The 18,477-nt window shown below is 43.8% G+C and overlaps 1 protein-coding gene across 1 annotated transcript in view; it reads left to right on the forward strand.

The window, feature by feature from the left end:
- The window catches only part of LOC138498010 (mucin-16-like), an 86,786-nt gene extending 68,657 nt beyond the window's left edge, over positions 1-18,129 (forward strand). Inside the window, exons 46-54 of the mRNA XM_069621835.1 lie at positions 753-776; positions 1,135-1,274; positions 3,004-3,071; positions 6,194-6,366; positions 8,959-9,149; positions 9,657-9,724; positions 12,102-12,256; positions 14,176-14,276; positions 15,728-18,129. Of these exons, the coding sequence (XP_069477936.1) occupies positions 753-776; positions 1,135-1,274; positions 3,004-3,071; positions 6,194-6,366; positions 8,959-9,149; positions 9,657-9,724; positions 12,102-12,256; positions 14,176-14,276; positions 15,728-15,826 (1,019 nt within the window). The 3' untranslated portion in view covers positions 15,827-18,129. The remainder of the gene's footprint in view (positions 1-752; positions 777-1,134; positions 1,275-3,003; positions 3,072-6,193; positions 6,367-8,958; positions 9,150-9,656; positions 9,725-12,101; positions 12,257-14,175; positions 14,277-15,727) is intronic.
- Positions 18,130-18,477: the final 348 nt, after the last annotated feature.

Raw genomic sequence — 18,477 nt, forward strand, 5'->3', positions numbered from 1 at the left:
TGTGCCAATACTTCAGCGTCAACTGCATCATAGAGATAAAATAAGGTAACACTTTTAGTGCAAGATATGCCTTTAAGGGTCCAGGATGTTGCTGCACAGAACGCGTTATAGGTAGATTGTGAATGAAGGAGAGAGTACGGTCATGCACATTGCACACTATCTTGAAAGAACGTCAGAACCAAATGCATTGTAAGGAAGCATGCAGGAGCGAAGGCACTCTGAAGGCTGCCATACTTCACCTGGACCAGGGTGTGACTTAGTAGGTCCAGGATTACACAGCCCTCACACTTTATTTCGTGGGGTAACCCTTGTCACAATGTTGTAAGACCTGAAAGTCGAAAGGTTAGCGTTAGTATAATGGTATAAAAGTGAGGCATAAGAGGGTATGAAAAGCAATGGGGGCTTGGGTGGGGGAAGGCTTGATAAGGCTGAGTGCATATCAGTGGTGCTGGAACTCAGTGACAAAGCGGCCACAAGCTCCTACATTTGTGCTTTGAAAACCAGTGATTTTATGAGGCTAGAGAATGTGCAGGCCTTTTCGTTCAGAACTTTATGGTTCTGTAGACCTCTCAAGATATCGCACCTTCCCCTTCAGACCGTCATAAAACACCTGTGGGGATAATAAGCGGCAGGCAAGTTAATGACTGAAGGCTTGGACATTGCAGTAGAGACATCGTCCAGAGTACAGGAGTGTGTCATACCTCAAGACATTATTCCATGCATGCATATTCATACTTTTCTCTCTATTTCAGGTTACAATGAAGCCGCCATCGCAGGTAAGTGCAACTTAGGTTTTATTGCAACTTCGGACTTAGTGAAAGATTTGCAAACAATAAGAATAATCATTAATATATAACATGTCAAAAAAGGGTAGTTTGTCTACCGTCAAGGTGGAACTTACAATGTGTTCCCTTTTTTCTTATTTAAAAAGGCTTTTGTAGCCTGTCTGTTTCATTAAATACTCCATGGTTGATTTGCTGCAGAATTTATGCCAAATGTATAATGAGGCATATTGACATATTGGCTTTCAGTGTTTCAGTATGTTCTGCAAATATTTAGACTTTTTTTTTCTAGAAGGACGCACAACCTGGGATGATTTCAGTTTTTGTTTCTGTTTTTCCTCAATGTAACTAGCAACTGAAACGCCGTCCCAAACCTACAAGCCTACGGATTTCAGCCTGAACTTCACCATCACCAATCTGCCCTTCTCAGAGGATTTAAAAGACAATTCCTCAGCCAATTACACCAGGAACAAAAATCATATTGAGCAGTTGGTAAGTATTGCACTGGGAATATCCAGCTCTGTCACTTTCAGTATGAAACACTTGATATCAGTACTATGTGTCACTCTTGCAAAAGTCTCCATAAACACACTCCAGAGAGAGGAAATAGGATTCCTTTTTGTCCCGCACCAAATATTCCTTCTAACATTTTACACTCTTCAAAAGGGGGTTGAGTGAGAGAGACAGGGAGTGGGATATGGGTTCTAAAATCATTTACCAACGTCATTTTTCGATTTTTATTTACTGATTTTCTTTCTCTGAAAGAACCCATCGAATTTTCCTTTTTCTCTTTTGGGGGGATTCCCCCCAAACCCACCTCACCTGTCTATTTAACAGTCTTCCCTACCCCACCACCCCTTATATACGCTTACCCAACTCCCTGCATGTTTACAATTAGTTATTTCAGAAAATAAATGTGTTTCAAAACCCATTGAAAAAATGACTGTTGGTAAATGAACGTCGTACCGAGATATGATAAAAATATGTTTAATGATTCTTAATCCTTTATTAATTAAACTTTGAGCAACATTTTTTGGGAAATAGTTTTGCCCGGAAATTGTGTGGTGCACCTGGTAATTGTTTGTAAATAATAAATTAGGAAAACATGTCCCAAAAGGGTCTTGGAACTCAGGATGAGCATGATAATGCAACCTTTGGTCTGGGGATTTATTTCCAAATCAAAAGAAATAGCAAAACAAGTGAGTATTCTATAATTACTGAAACCGTTATAGTTCTAGATTGCTAACAATGTGCAAAGTACTGAGTGGGGGGAAGATATTAAGAGGCCTTCCTCGGTCTATTTCACCTGCCTGAATATAATATGCAACCAATGTACCACAGAGAAGGCTGGTTTTCCCAATGTGCACTATGTCTGCGTTAGAAAGCAGAGACACAATGTTGAAACAAACAGGACTGCGACTAGGAAAAAGGCATCTTTCAAATATAAAAAGTTAGATATCAGACCATTAATGAAAACATTGGAAATACTACAACTTCAAGTCCCGTTATTGCTTGTGATCATCCCATGAAACCTATGCACAATGTTGCACATCTTCTTTGTTGGAATTTAAAGAACTGGACTAGGAAATAATTACCACCTTCTATGATCAGAAACACGGTGTGGAAAAAAAATGCAGAGTGCTATATAGCGGCGGGGTAGAAGAACAAAGAAGTTGGGAGATAATTGGGTGATAGTTTAGAATTCCCTTTCTCAAAAAAGGCAATGCAAAAGTATAGTTCAGCAGTAGTCTTGTTTGCACATTAGTCCTGTTTAGGGATTTCTTTTTTCAGATATCGATTACCATGAAGCAGAAGTAAGGTGTCAACTTTTTTTTCATACCATCCATTAGTTGAGAATAATCACTGCTGGAGACAATGATCTGGTAATGGTGTTACAAGAACTCCTGGCAAGCAGGAGCCGGCTCTGAAGGTGTGGGTGTGTGAAAAACCTTTATATGTTACCAACTCTACCCTAAACCAATCCTTCTAAAGGGGTACCAGACTTTCAGGAAACATCTCTGCTTTGCTTCCGTTGGAGCTGCTTCCCACAGTTATCAAAGATAAACCTTTTATAAGAGAAAACAAAATGTGATATAAAACATGCATTTCTTGCACACCGCCTACTTTTAGGCCACAGTAAACAGAGTGTTGTGAAAGCAGGCACTTTTCCACCATAGCTTTTAAGGAATATTTCTAAATTGATTCTTTGTTTTGATTTTAGTTGGATAAGCTCTTCAAAAGCAGCCGCATCAGTCCCTACTTTTCCCAGTGCAGAGTTGTACAATTCAGGTAAGTGACATCATTGGCTTTTCTGGACTACCTAACTCAGATATCGCCATTTTTGTCAATTTGTATTGACTCTTTTCGTCCACTGCCCATTACCCTTTTGAGGTTACATGCCCTGTTTGACCACTCTCCTTTATCTTTTTAAAGTTTACATTTGAATGATCTGCTCTGTCCGCCGGCCTCAGGTTGTGGTCAGATAATACGATGCTCTGTCATTCGTATGGAATGCCCATTGCCTTATTTCGAAGGTTGGAAGATCACAGCACCATTGTTGTCCCAATTGCATCGCTTTTTAAAGATTGCTTCTGATTCCTGTTTATTCACTGACCTTTACAATTCGCCATTTCTGCTACTTTGTAGTTTTTATAGATTGCTTTGAAGATTTCATTTGCCATTTTCCACCCTCGGTTGCTTTTGTAAGAGCACATTAGAAATTAGGATTTTTGTCCCTTGTCAAGGCAATTTTAGGATTTTTGCGCATGTATTGCAATTATTTCCACTGTTTATTGCTTTTAAGATAACATTTAAAACGACTTTTTGTTGCACTGCCACTGTTATTTTTAAGATGCTTTTTTTGTTGTTGAAGATTAATTATACTTCTTATTGCAGTTTTGAATCTACACATATATTTTGGGTTTGTTCATATGTATGGTGGAGATAGCAACAGAGGTGGGGGCGGGGACAGTTTGAGGTAGGTTTAAATGAAGTTTAAGTTTGGGTGCTAGCTGGTGGAGAAGAGCCAATAGAAGAGACTGCAGACACAAGGCACGAACCTAATCGTTCATTAGTCAATCGCTGCATTTATCGGAGCAAGGCACTATAGAGAGCTACTGGACTAGAGTTGAAGAGCTGTTGTCTTGGCTGTCCTATGTTATGTGTGTCCTGGATCATGGGAACTTGTTGGATGAAGCACAAACCTCCATGCTTTAGACAGATTGTCTATGTGGTGGGTGACTGACAATTCCTAATCAGTGTGTGAAGAAGGCAATCTTTTACAGTTGTCTTCTGCATAGCTGAATTAGGCAGGGTACGTGGTACATATCATTTAATGTTTCTGATTTCTAACAGAAGCCTAAGCCTAAAAAAATGTTTTAGACTCAGGTTTTGGGTGCTCTTGCCAGATTGGCTGCCTGGGTTTGTACTCACAGTAGCCTATGAATTTGTTTATTGGAGCGGTGCATATAAATTACAGGGTACTAGAAACAATGGCGCTCATTATATGTTTTGCAGTGTAGAAAAAATGGCGGTAAAAGGGGCAGTGATTCCATGACCACTACTTTTCCCACAACGCAAAACTCCAAGTTTGCCCGTGGGGATTCACTGCCTTACCTCCAGCCACGAGCTGGAGGTAAATCAGGCCCCACCGAAAAAAAAAACAGCTATTATTTGTAGCACCGGTATTACCGGTGCCGGAAATATCGGCAATGCCCCTCATGGAGTCCTGTGTGACTCCATGGAATGGGGAATGGCAGCCGTTGCAGTCACCTGGAATATCCCGGAATTACCGGTATATCAGGTGCCAGTAATGGTAGGTCCGTTTCCCGGCATCCCGACTGAATTACCAGCGGGATACCGGGAAACTTAATGAGGGCCAATGTGCCTCATTCCGAGTTTGGCCGAGTGGTATAAAATGTGTGGTAATTCTGCTTCTGCCACTTTTTTGTGGTAATGGAATTAGCACTGTTTTTACTGCTCCACCATGCTGAAGGTAAATCCTCCACTTTAAAGCCAAAAATCGGCGGCATTATCACACGTGGTAAGTCTGCCAAAAATCCCACGGTGTCCTATGGACTCCTAGAATGAGGACTAACACCGCCCTACCACTACTTGTAATCCTGTGGTAAACCCACAGGATCAAGTGGCGGTAACAGTAACTGATTTTTGCTGTAATTCAGTGGGGCTACCACAGACTTACAGCCAATATCATGGCTGCTATGTGGGCACAAATCAGTTATGTCATTTTTAGGAACTACTGACTTTTTGGGCCTCATTACACGGTAGGCGGTAGGGGTTTACCGGTACCGGTAAGGGCACCGGTACCGGTAAACCCCTACCACCTTACTACGAGTTCCCTTTGCGGGACCCGACTTTAACGGCTGGTTTTACCAGCCGTTAAAGTAGGGTGCCGCAAAGGGACTTCGGAGCTAATTACGGTACCGCAATTTGCGGTACCGTAATTAGCACCTTCCCCATTCCCATTATGCCCTATGGGGGCAAAAATGGGAATGGGGAAGAGCCTTGGTGAATGGGGAATTACCGCTCCTGCTCACCTTGGAGTAGGGCGGTAATTCCGCCATCCACCAAGGCGAACACAGTAAAATACTGGCGGCAATAGCGCCATGGTTACCGCCTACCATGTAATGAGGCCCTTTGTGTTTTTTAGGAATTATTATTGAGTTTTTATCAACTGTTGAATGCTTTGTAAAACTTTGTTTTGTTAGCACTTTAGGTACATTTGTGTAGAATTACATTTTGGCAGGATGTTTCCCATTGTCCATTCTTTTTTAGATTTTCTATTAATTTGTATTCATTTTTGTCCCAATCTTTTTCACAATTACGACAGTACCGTTATTTTTGTTTTATAGTGCACTTATTTTCATAATTATGTCTGTAGTATTTGTTTCTGCTTATTGTCCGTTGCGTTTGAAGGCTACTTTTTATTGCCATCCATTTTGTACACCGCCTTTTTTAATTTGAGGTTTCACTGTATTATTGCCTACCTGTGGTATTTAATACTATTATGGGATATATTATTGACGTCAATTGACGCATGCCACTCGGTGCCATGATGAGAACTGTTCTGAGAGTTTTGCAAGGATTTCTTCCATTAACACTTGTTTTCCTCACTACTTCAAGGGAGGAACAAAATGCATTAATATATAAATCAAAACTAATATTGCAGCAGGTAAAATGTGTACAACTCAAATGAAAGACCAGATTGTAAACATAATTGACAACCGTTAAGTCATAATACGCCTCGATACCTAAGGTCTGCGTGTGCCTTTATAAATGCAAATAAATAAATAATCCCGCAAACTCAAGCAAACATATTACTAGAAAGAAATCGTATAAGTGACAACTTGTTTCTTCTAGAGCGCCTCACTGGTTGCATTCGTTTTTTTCAGACGCGCTGATGAGAACGGCTCTACTATCATGGATTCCTTGTGTACGTTTAAAGTCGACACTCTGGCCAAAGCCTTCTCGAAAGATGCCGTTTGGGACGAGTTCAAAAACCTGACGCAGGGAGGCACCAAACTAGGGAACTTCACACTCGATAAGGAAAGCTTGTATGTGGACGGTAAGTGCTGTTTGCTTCTGTATTCACAACATCTGGCGATGCCGGACAGAGGGTGGGCGCTCGCCCTGCTCGAGTGTGCAAAGTTACAAGTCAGGTATAGTCACAGATTCAAATGCAACACCTCATGGGACAGTGCAACAGTTGAGAGCGACGAAGGCCGCATTGCTGACAGTCAAACTCAGTTGACCTATAGAAAGGGCAAAGAATCCGCAAGACCAGAGGAAGGCAGATTCAGGCAGGAGGACGCCCACTACAAGCGAATCATCCTAATATGAGTGATGGGCATAGAATGTGTGCGGTTACAATGGGTAATAGTCATGGCCCTCATTAAGAGGTTGGCGGAATGGGTTTACCGGCACCGGTAATGGTGCCGGTGCCGGTAAACCCATTCCGCCCTATTACGAGGTCTCCTTGCGGGACCCGCACCAGGCGTCCTTACCGGGTCTCGCGAGGAGACCAGGGAGCTAACAACGGGCCCGTTATAAATGGGCCTGTTGTTAGCTCCTTCCCCATTCCCATTGAGCCCAATGGGGGCTCGAATGGGAATGGGGTTGTACCGGGTCCGGGTTCCTCGGACGAGGAATTACTGGGTCCGCCAAGGTTTGGATGGCCCGGTAAGTCCTCATTTGAGGAATTCGGGCCTGGTATGCGGTTAGGAGGCAACAGCGGCATGGTTATCTCCAACCTCGTAATGAGGGCCAATGCCTTTAAAACGAGCGGATTGCAAAACCCACAGGTTCATTGTATCACAAGAGGGATTCAACTAAATTCTACCTTGATAGCCTGGGCAAAAAGGTATGTAGATTGAGCAAAGTGATAGCTGTGATCGCCTAACACTTCTGAAAAATGTTCACATGTGACACGTATGGCTGTCAAGCCCGTGGAATCTTCATTTAGTGGGAGCCATGAAAAAGCTGAGTGAAGGAGGCAGAGGTCTAGTGAAGAGACCTTGCCCAGAGGAAAAGGAGTTGGTAGGTTGGATGACACAGGATTTGCTTCTCGAACCAGCGCTCACCAGCACTCACCAATGAACCATGTTCTTTATATCTGAGAGCCTAGGGAGGGTTAGGCGCCTCTATTTGTAGATAAAAGGAACATGTGTCAATGCTTGATTGTCATAAAGTGGCAAAAAGTGGAAATAACAAGGTGCAATTTAGATGAACTGGAAAAGTGGTTTAGCAGAGAGAGTGTAGGTTCAATGCACAGAAGTGCAAGGTCATGCACTTAAGGTGCAGACATAAAGAGCATTCCAGGTAGAGAGTTGGAGAGTTGAAGCGGCTAGTGCCATCAAACAGGAAAGATCATTGGATCATCATTTTAGATGGTCATGATGTCACTAAACAATGCATTAAAAATGTTGGGGTTAGAAAGAGAAATGCTAGGGTTCGTCGTGGGAACACTTACACAACACTTTTGATGTCTTGCCCTGTTTTAGAGGCTACATATCCAGAAGGGAAAAAAGACAACTGGGGACAGTGCAAGGATTGTTGATCGTGTATGCTCTGGGTTTCAAGAGTAGGAGGGAAATAAATCGAATTGATGGGCCTAGCAATCCTTATCTTTTCTCTCATTCTCCAAATAGCACAGATGATGCCTTTTTAGATGTCCACTTTTTGATAAGGCATGGATCATCGTATTCACAAAGGCGACTTATACATTTCAAGGGGACATTGTGCTGAGGCAAATGATGTGCTGGCCAGCCCCCTTTCACACATTACTGTAGCCAGGTATCCTGTCATGAAGGGCATGGTCGAGATGTGGATTTCCCGAGAGATACAAAGAAGGGGCGTTTTGAGCAGCTCAAGAATAACGAATGGATTTTTGACCCCAGAGTTCGTCTGGACGTCAGTTTTGTTGATAACCTGGTTGGGTCCATGTTTATTTACTTTCCATTAAATCTGGCCAGCATAACCAAAGAAGGTCAGAGCTAGGTATGGGAATTCTTTTTTTGAAAGTGTTTGGAACCAAGCATCTGGATCTTGGTTACTGAACCATTGAGCCTGAGGTAATTGTAATGCATCCAGGCTTCAATTGCTTCCACTCCTTGCACACTGCAGTGAATTGGTCCTCCACACCTGAACAACACAGTAAGATCTCTGCGTCCACATAATATGAGCGAAAGTGAAGGGTATGGGTGGGTCTTGCGTAAGTACACCCGGGGTTTTGCCCATTATGTTATCCCAACATTATATGAGGACGGAAACAGGGCAACACAAGTACTGAGTAGAGCTTGACATCTCGGAGTAAACTAGGGTCAGCAGTTCAATAGATTTTTTTTTTCCCCAACAGTATCTATTACAGAAACCATAATGGCAATGAGAAAGCAGGGGGAGGACTGAGAAATGCATAGTGAGTATATGGGTAACAATACAAGACAAGCAAGTACAAAGCTGGAGACGATAGATGCTCTGTTTGACAAGAACAGATGGGAAATGGATAGATAGGATAGAATGGTGTTTATGGCCCCTGTCTGCCTTCAAAGACTATGTTTCTAGCTCTCTCTGATATAGTTTAAATCGTCTGCTCAAGTCCTGCCCTCCTAAACGTGGCAGTCATTTCTGTTCAGTAAGTATTTCTTTTCTTTTCTTGTAGGTTTCACAAGAAGGGATCAAACCACTACCACTGCAACAACCACCACCACTGCTACTACCACCATTACCCCAGTCATCCAAACATCAGCTGTCGGTTTCCTAGTCAACTTCACAATTATTAACAGGAACCTGCCAAGCAATGACCCCAACACTCCTGAATACCAAGAGCTCTTGGCAAACATTACCAATGAGGTAGGCATGCACACTACCAAATGCGTCCCGCTGTGCCACGACTCCAAGCAGGCAGAAGCCTGCTGGCGTGGTGCATCAGCCTAATGCCTATGGTCCTGATGTGCAGAAAGACTGGATACAATTTCCAAGAGGGCTGAGATAGAAAGCCCCAGAAAAAGATGCACTCTCTAAAAAGGCTGGGTAAGATTGAGACAGAATCAGAGAATTGTTGGGCTAGAGGTGCACGGATGAAGCTCCCTGATTTGGCCGACCTTACTTCTAAGATGACCTCCCCTGTTCAACCCAGGATGCAGCTTATCTTCCATAAGATGAAAAGTGCCTTAAGCAGCTTGAGGGTATTGTACACGTTTGTAGGCTCATGGACCCGGCGCATGCAGGATAGAATTGACGCCCAACCCTGTAGTGATCATGCCAGGTGTGGGTCAGGCTTGTGAATTCCAGTTTCCATTGAGGTATCAAAGCTCTTCTTCCGAGGAATCACTGACCTCTGCTTAAATTTCCTTTCAGATGAACATGCTTTATAGGAACAGCACTCTCAGAGGCAAATTCAAAGTATGCACGGTCACAGGCTTGAGGTATGTATATCGTTTGGCATGTTATCACTCAAACACACACTCTCCCCTATCTCCTGCTCTTCAGTCTTTTCACGCACATTCTGCCTTTGCCACATCCTCACTCTCCTATTATGGACATGAATGTCTCTATCAATGGGTCCCATGAATCAGTGAGTCACACTGCTCCATACCATGGTACTCACTCTCCTGTGATGCAATTAGTTGTATCCCCAGGTCATCACTGCCCTATGAGTTTAATCAGCTATCCTCTTGTTCCACTATTCTTTGCTTTACATTCCTCCATGTCTGGGCCACATTCTGCTGTGTGGCATGTTCCTCTATTCACTGGTGCACATTTCCCTGCGAGTCACCTTTCTATATCGTCTGCTCCTCACTCTTGTTCAACGCATGTTCCTCTATTCAAGAACCTTATGCATCTGTGACCCACATTTCTCCATCTCCTTATCCTCAGTCTCGTATCAATCAAAATCCTCTGTTGCAAGTGACCCTCTATTGCATGTGCACACCTCTGTGAGCCTCATCCCTAACTCCCTGCATCCCTCACTTCTGTGAGCCACATTCCTCAACTTTTCAGTCCCATGCTCCTGCAGACCACAATCCTCCATCTCTGGATTCCATATTCCAGTGAGCCACATTCCTCCAGTTCAGTACTATCATGTAAATCTAACATGCTTCTATGAGCATCATTATTCCATTCCTGGGCCCCACACTCCTGTGTCTTACTCCTGTGGGCCACATTCCTCTGCCACTGGATCATATGCTTCTGTGAGATGCATTCTCGCATTTATGGATTCCAAAATGTGAGCCACAGTCGTCCTTCCCAGTGTGTTGCAATCCATTATCAGTGTGACTCAGAAATCTATGCACATCATGCCATCATCCCTGGTGGCCCCCATATGCATCCATCCTTTGCTCCACACTACATCACTAGATCGCATATGCCTGTTAATCAAATGTATACATCCCTTCCCCCAATCTCATGTGAGTCCCATGCCTACATTAATGGGACACTTTCTCCTATGTATCACGTCTCAATGTTTGGGTCCCAAGCTTTGAGAGACACAGCTTTCCATCCCTGTGTGCCTCGCCTCCTCCATATGCCGCATCATGGCATTCCAAGGCACCACACTAGAGTGTGCCTCCTTCTTCTGCCTCCCGGTCGCAGCAGCTACTTGTGTCTGTCCTATATAGCCCTGTTTCGGTCTCTCACTCGCTTTGCCCCCTGAATCTGTTTACTTTGCCTCCTTGCCACCCCACAGTGTTGTGCCCCTTAGCCCCCTTGCTTAAGTCTCTGTTCCTCATGTCTCTGTGCCCTGTGGGCCCACTCCTGCTAGATCCAATGCAGCAGCTGGGAACCACACAGTGGCTGGGAGGCCAATGAGCGCTCATTCTTTATGTGATGTAATAATACTATTACTAATTCTAATACCACTACTAGTACTACTAGTACTACTAGTACTAATGGCACGTGTATATACAGTGTTTAAAGCCAGATTCTCCCCAGCTGCAACCTACTGTAATAAGAGGTGTAATTATTAACCAGTGTTGTATGGGATCATTTTTCTGTGACCTTTTGCCCCTGCTGTTGGTCTAAGCGTAGTAGCTGTTTTCATTTGATGTAGGCGGCATATGAGGCCCCCAGGGTAGCAGTTGTGATTGGTGGTGTGATGTCATAGTCTCTGTCTTAGGCACAACGCCTGCCCTAGATTGTCTGATGCCAAAGTGCATACATGTTCCTTGATTGTGTGACATCACACAGCCAACGCTGTCCTCGTTTGGGGTCATGAGGCATGCGAGGCATCTCTGGGGAAGGAGTGTCCTTGCTTTTGCGACGTAGGCGTCTATATGCCAGGCTCACCTGGCCACAGTAGCCGCCCACGATTGCGTGATATCATATTGCTTGTCAATGTCCCTTAGGCATAAGAACTATCTTCGAATGTGTGAAATCATAATGCACGTGAGGCGCAGATGTGCTTTGCCCACAGAGGAGGTGAGCCATCCATATTGGGCACTGCTGGAAAGTCCCCATTCTCACAAAATATCCCATGGGCTCAGTTTAACAAAGGGGACATATAGGGGACTTTAGTGGCAGGCACTAGTTTTCTGCAAGATGAAGGTAGAGATGACGCAGTAAAAACAACATGATCGTTGTTTATTCTTTTATATTGAGGGCTCTATCCACTATAAAAAGTCTACTTTTCCCCACCAGACACATGTTAGTTCCTTTCATGCGGAATACCTTTACTTACCCGTATTATGATCGAGAAAGGCGCAGGTGACACAGGCCATCTCCTGCAGTTTACCAACCATGCTGAGATTTAAAAAAGTGTCGGTTTGCCCAAAATATGTCTTGACCTTTCCACCTTCTCTCACACAGAATGGGCTCTGTTAAGGTGGACTGCCACTGCTACTTCGAGAACAGTCCAGAAGTGAACGCCGACACAGTAAAGAAGGAATTTGTGGAATCAACTCGAATGGCCAGTGCCTTGAACACGAACGGGACGTATTACCAGCTCAGCGGCTCTGTCAATGGTATGTTCCATAGGCTGATAGCTCTGTGTCTACATCACACCTGTGACTGAGTCCTCACTGGGGAGGCAATGATGATTCTCACCACCTTGGTAGGTCGTTGTCTCATGGATGTGGGAAACTCAATGTACAACCGGAAGTGCACCGCTCTGTCCAGGAGCTGGACACTGTTACTGAAATAAACAAAGCAGGGCCCTGGAAATTCCATGGCACATCGAAGGTACATGTCATAGAGCACGCAAACACTAGCTTTTGGGTAATATCATTTTTATCAAAGGTAAAAACGAACAACGTCGAGAAAGATGTATTTTCTTAGGCAACAACTAATCTTTTTAGTCACACAATCAATGCTTCAGAGGTTATTATTTATAGTAAAGCTGAGGTCCAAAGGGAACTAATTAGCCATAGGTGTAGCACAAAGAAACGTAATTCAGGCAAGCCATGGTTGGGCTTTCCAAGCTGACCCGGGCTTCTGGTGAGTTGGCACCTTCTCAGATGCAATTCTCTGCGCCTGGAGTCTTTCATGCTAGACTGGCTGTGTCTCAGCAGAGGCCTAGGCATATATATTGCAGTGGCAGATGAGGGGAATGTCTATTATGGTTTAGAAAGTTTAGCTTGATACCACAGGGGCTCTCGTGCCAGGGTGCTGGCATCTTGTTTGGTTCAGCAGTGATGTTAGTTCCAGGAATGTGGGAAAAAGATTGCACCAATGGGGAGAAAGGTACCAATATCAGTGTCAGAGTCTGCCATTGGATGTCTTCTTATACCGTGTCGATGCTGGGGAGCACAGCGCACCAGCACAGGACTCCTGGATTAGGTTTGGTGGTGTCTATGAGTTAAGATTTGTTTTTTTTTAGTGAAAGGGGACAGAGCAACCCAAATGTCCACCCATTGCTCATTCCAATCCTTCAAAGCTTCCTGTCTGAACTGGGATGTGGATTTCACTTAGAGGGTGAGACAGTAAAAATCACTCCCCATTGCTGATCAGGGTCAGGCAGCTGCACAATCCAGCCGTCTTTTGCAGGGATCAATGTCCTGCCGCTGGCTGAAACTGGATTTTCAGAGGGATGGCTAGTAGCCATCACACCCTGGTTTGGTCAGTCTACTTTTAAACAATGAAGGCATAAATTAAAGTTCCTATTCAACCAATCATACGATGTCTGCCTATAGACTGTCACTTCATTTTATTAAAACTCTATGCCTGCATGACATATTAGGCAATAGCTGGTGAAGAGAAATAGGTAGGTTTCCCCACCAGCATACGCAGATTGAAGTCTGGTAGTGAAGATAAATAGCCAGTCTCAAGCATGTCAATCATGACATGTGAAAAATATGCCCAATCCAAATGGACCAGAGATGAGGAAATACTGCTCACATGTCCAGCAAGTGTGTCGTGTAAATGCATTCGGCCCAGCTCTAATGGCCTTTAAGAGGAACGGCTCTATCGGAAAATCACCATAAACACCTACAAGACAAGCCCTTTGTGTGATCAAGAACAAAAAGTCTAATATATTTTCAGAACTGATGCCCTCTGAACCCCGAACAAAACATACCACAAGTCACACAGGTTGAATGTCACATGGAATATTTAAATTGTCAGTGCACTTCTCACTTGATCGATCACCTGAGAGCGCCCACACATCCAGGTATGAACAAGTATTTCCCCATCCTGCTGATCCATCAAAATTCTCTCCTTCTTCTCGCTCCTGTCCCCCTTCTTCTTTTCCCATTTTCTTTTCATATTTACTGACCAAAATGTGGGTACTGCATGTGTAGGCATTATACCCTTTTCTGGAAAAGTCCTGGCAAAGGGAGACTATTACATTTATGTTTACATTTACAGTAGATTGTTTAGCTTGATCAGCCGGTATATATTCAACCTGATGTTCTCCTACTGTCTAACATGGCCTTTTCCCATGCAGTGGTTCCACTTGCGCAAAATGAGTTGCCATTCTGGGCCATTATCCTGATCTGTCTGGCTGTGATGTTTGCCCTGATACTGCTGTTCCTCGCTTGCTTCTTGGTAAGTTTCCTTCATGCCACATTATATGGTAGATCAACAGCCTTCTGATTTTGGATCATTAAAATGCAAACAAATTGGAAATCTATTACTTTCAATTTGAAACACAAGTGCAATTTAAACAGCAAAAATCAATGTTGATTTGGAATCCCAGTGGTCCTGTTGGTAATTGTGATTGTTCAATGCTTTTGTAGATGTAAGTCTGACTCACCAATCTCAAAACCTAACGTTCATTTGGAATTTCTAATCTGAATATCTAAAAAAATGGATTTCTTGATGCTTTGAGATCAACATTCTGGTCAATTGGATTTTCCAACCAGCACATAGAAGAAATTCATTGTAACATAAGTTATCTCTGATCCTGACACCAATAATATTGCTATGGGTATAGCATATGAAGCATTTCTCATTCCTTCTCTTCTAGACAGTGCAGTGTGAAATCCACCTCCCCATGTTAGTCTTATTGATTTTTGTGTTTAGTTATTTCCATGCATGCTTGTGTCACTGATAAACAGATTATAAAACAGGCAATGATGTTTCTTATTGTTATTCAGTGGTAGTAGTAGACAACATGCATGTGTTTCAGTACAGATGTATCAGTACACTATTCATAACATGTATTTGTTGCTGTCTCTTTTTTGCTCCGTGCTCTGTTGCATCTCTAACGTTACACCTGCCTATAATTAACATGATTAACATTGCTAATTACAAAAAACGCTGCCTGTTGATTGGCATTGCACCTGCACCTTTTTTTTATCAAGGGCTCTAAGAACCAAGACAAATGCAGATAATGGGCCTCATTACAAGTTGCCGATCCGGTAACAACAGTCCCAGTAAGCTGCCGGCACTGCTGTTACCGGACCGGCAAACTACGAGTTCTGCGAGCGGTGCCTTTCAGCCCACCAGGTCTGACCTGGCGATGGGGCCGGCACCAGCTCGCAGAACTGGACGGATGCACCGGCACGACCTGTCGATGGGGCCGGCACCAGCTCGCAGAACTGGACGGATGCACCGGCACCATTCATGAAAGATGCCGGTGCATCCGTCCTCCCCATTCCCATTGAGTCCAATAGGACTCAATGGGAATGGGGAGTAATAATTACCGGCACCCGGCAATGGGGATTTACCGGGTCCGCTGGGGCCGTAGTGCCCGGTAAGTCCCCATTGCCGGGTGCCAGGAAATTCATGACTCTGGCGGCAGCTTACTGGCACGGGTACCGCCAGGGTCGTAATGACCCCCAATGATGGTAAGCACATTTCCCGTGAGGAACGCCCACTTCATGTAGTCGTTCCACAGAGGAAATGCCTGTTAAGTGAGTAGAGTGGGATAAGGTGGTGTGTACGTAAACAACATAGTGCAAGCTTGCTCCCACTTTCTTTTCTCGTTATAATTTTCACTTGTTTTGGTATTTCTCTAAGTGGATGTTTTTCTTTGTCTTCTGTCCTCCATGTAGATTCCCTTCTGTTTACGGAGAAGGAAAGGATCATACCAGCTTCCTCAGAGCTTGGCCGGTGTATACTTCCCGCACTTAGATATGAGGAAGATGTACTGAGGACGCAACATCAATGAACTGTTTCAATCAAACTTGTTTACAACCTGGAAGAATCTTGGCTACGGTCCCAGACACACCCTCAGGAAAGCTTTGAGATACTGAAAATCTTCAGAGTAATGTTGTCTTGGATTGTGCTTATGGAATCGATGCATTCATCTCTTGACTTCAGGGCCGTCACTTGCCTGTGATTCATGTCAATAGTATATATTTTTCTGCTTATATTTCTGGTTCTGACGGAACCCTGAAACCAGTACTGTATGTAGAAGTGCTACACGTATCCGCCGGCCATTGTCTGGAACAATAGGTGGCATCACTCGGAAAATTGCGCTCTTACACACCTTATCCAACTGCCCTCTCCCAATTAGACCCTCCTTAGGGATATCTATGCCTGCCATGGTATAAGGACTACAATCTTCCACTTACAAACAGGTGTGATACCAGAGACGGAGTATAGTGTTGACTTGGGATGCATAAGTGCCTTTGCCAGGAGTTTGGTCCTGTTCTTGTGCATTTGCGTTCATTCCTTCATGATCCAGGACATGTTGCCTGTTCTCTGATTGAGCATACGCCTTCTCAGGACTTCACATCTCTGCAGCCTTACTTATCAATTTCTTTGCTGAGCTGACACAGATCCATCAAAGCATCGAATGTTCTCAATTCGGAGCTTAACCAATCAAAAACAGTCCTTACACCTAGGATGCCAGAGCTCTGCAGCAGGGAAGGTGGAGGGGTTCAAGAGTCTTGTCTTCATGTCCGAGCTTTCCTGAGCTGCCTATGCTGGGTCATTTAAATATGATTATTTTGGGAGGAGGGAACCTTTTTCTTTTTCCATATCATGTTCCAAAATCATTGCACTGACAATAGGATTGTATCTGTAAGAAGGCAAACTGACTATTTTGCAGGGAGAAGAAATAAAGCTTAGTCTATCTGTGTACTGTGTCGTTCAAAAAATGGTTTCCTTCGAAAAACAAACATGCATCTGAATGTCTTTCGGAGAACAACATCACATGCCTCTTCGGGAAATAGGAGATAGATCTGTCAACTCTGGCAGCAGGAGGGTTTCAGTGAGAACAGCAGGAGATCAATCCTCATGACATGCTTGACACCGCCTGTGAGTGGTCAGTAAGCCACCATCCTACATGCTTAAGAAGTGTCAGCTGATTTTGTAGATCAAGAAGTATTGTTCGACAACACATCTTCCTGATATGTGTCAAATTGAAATAAATTAGTGTGACCTGGCTATGCGCTCTTGTGTATGCCTACCATTCCCAGGTGATGAGCCTGAGCCAAACGTCTGGAGTCATTTTTGCTCAGTTTGCCAAGTTTAACAATTCCACCATAAACATATAATATCTCCATCTCACACAAGTGGGGTGGAACACTGCCCCCCCAATCAGGTGCCAAACCTTCCCTTTTCACGGATGTACTGCAGCGAGGGATAGGAAATTGAAAGATGATCTGATCAGCCTGTGCTTCTAGAAGGGCAGTAGGCCTAAGGAAGAAGCAATCACACGGCCAGCGCATGTGACAGATTGTCCAAGATTAGGTGATCTCCCTGATGCAACTGCCTGCCCAGACATCCCTGTATTTCCCTGTAGACAAATCTTCCACCGGACCTCATTGGCATGCAAACAAATTAAAGACAAAATCATGGCCTTTTATGATATGATATGGCATTTATAACGCGCCTATACACAAGTGTTTCAAGGCGCGACCGATTCTGACCGATCATGTCCCTCATTAGTCTGGCCAGTGTCACACTAATATGCCCTTTCTCAGTAGATGTAACCGCTCCCTCTATACCCATAGTTTTAAAAAAGCAGCAACTCGGATATCACCTTTCTTCGATCAGAAATGTTACACATCAGCAAATATGCCAGCCTGGTTCTTCAACAACCATTACCAAACGCCATAGCACCCATATCACAGCACAGCGAACACGTGAGCCTACTCCAGTAGCAACGCCAAGAATTATTTGCCTTCTGACAGTAAAATGGACAGTGTTATAATTCTATGTACTTTACAACGTTGCTCTGTGTTGACAGGAGTGGGAAAGCACTTTAACTTTAATAGACCTTTGCTGCAATCACAGTCAACAGATATTAAATAGATGTATTTTGCTACTAAGGAAAATGTTATATTTTATTTAAAAAGGATGCTAATGTTGTTTATGAAGATTTGTTATATTTTGTATTCCAAAGTCTAAACCGCACATGTTATATGTATAAATAAAGTGGCAGAGCCATTCTATCTCTTGCAATGAAAAAAGAATAAATTATCAGCAACTATCATAAAACAGAAAATCCGCCTGTGTGATTTGTTGCCCATTTAGGGGAGTTTTGGGGGTTTGAACAAGTTGGCCAGCGAATAGTAACTCAAGTGGATTGAGAGGTAAGGGACGGTGTAAAAGGTAGAGTTGTACAAGGCACTGGAAGGGCGCCATGGACAGAAGGATGTCACAAGAGGGAGCACAGTGGGTGATAAAGGGGTAGGCTGCATGAGGAGGCAGAGAGATGTGGCATGGAGGACAGGCAGCAAGAGTGGAGGAGGTAGAAGAACATGCACAGTGCCGTGGCTTGCAAGAATGCACAGCAAGCAGGAACTCCTTGATGAAGAGATATTGGCTAATGGAAATGGATACGAAAGGTGGA

The sequence above is a fragment of the Ambystoma mexicanum genome, chromosome 1p (assembly GCF_040938575.1).
Source record: "Ambystoma mexicanum isolate Mex_15411 chromosome 1p, UKY_AmexF1_1, whole genome shotgun sequence".
In the NCBI taxonomy this organism is placed as follows: domain Eukaryota; kingdom Metazoa; phylum Chordata; class Amphibia; order Caudata; family Ambystomatidae; genus Ambystoma; species Ambystoma mexicanum.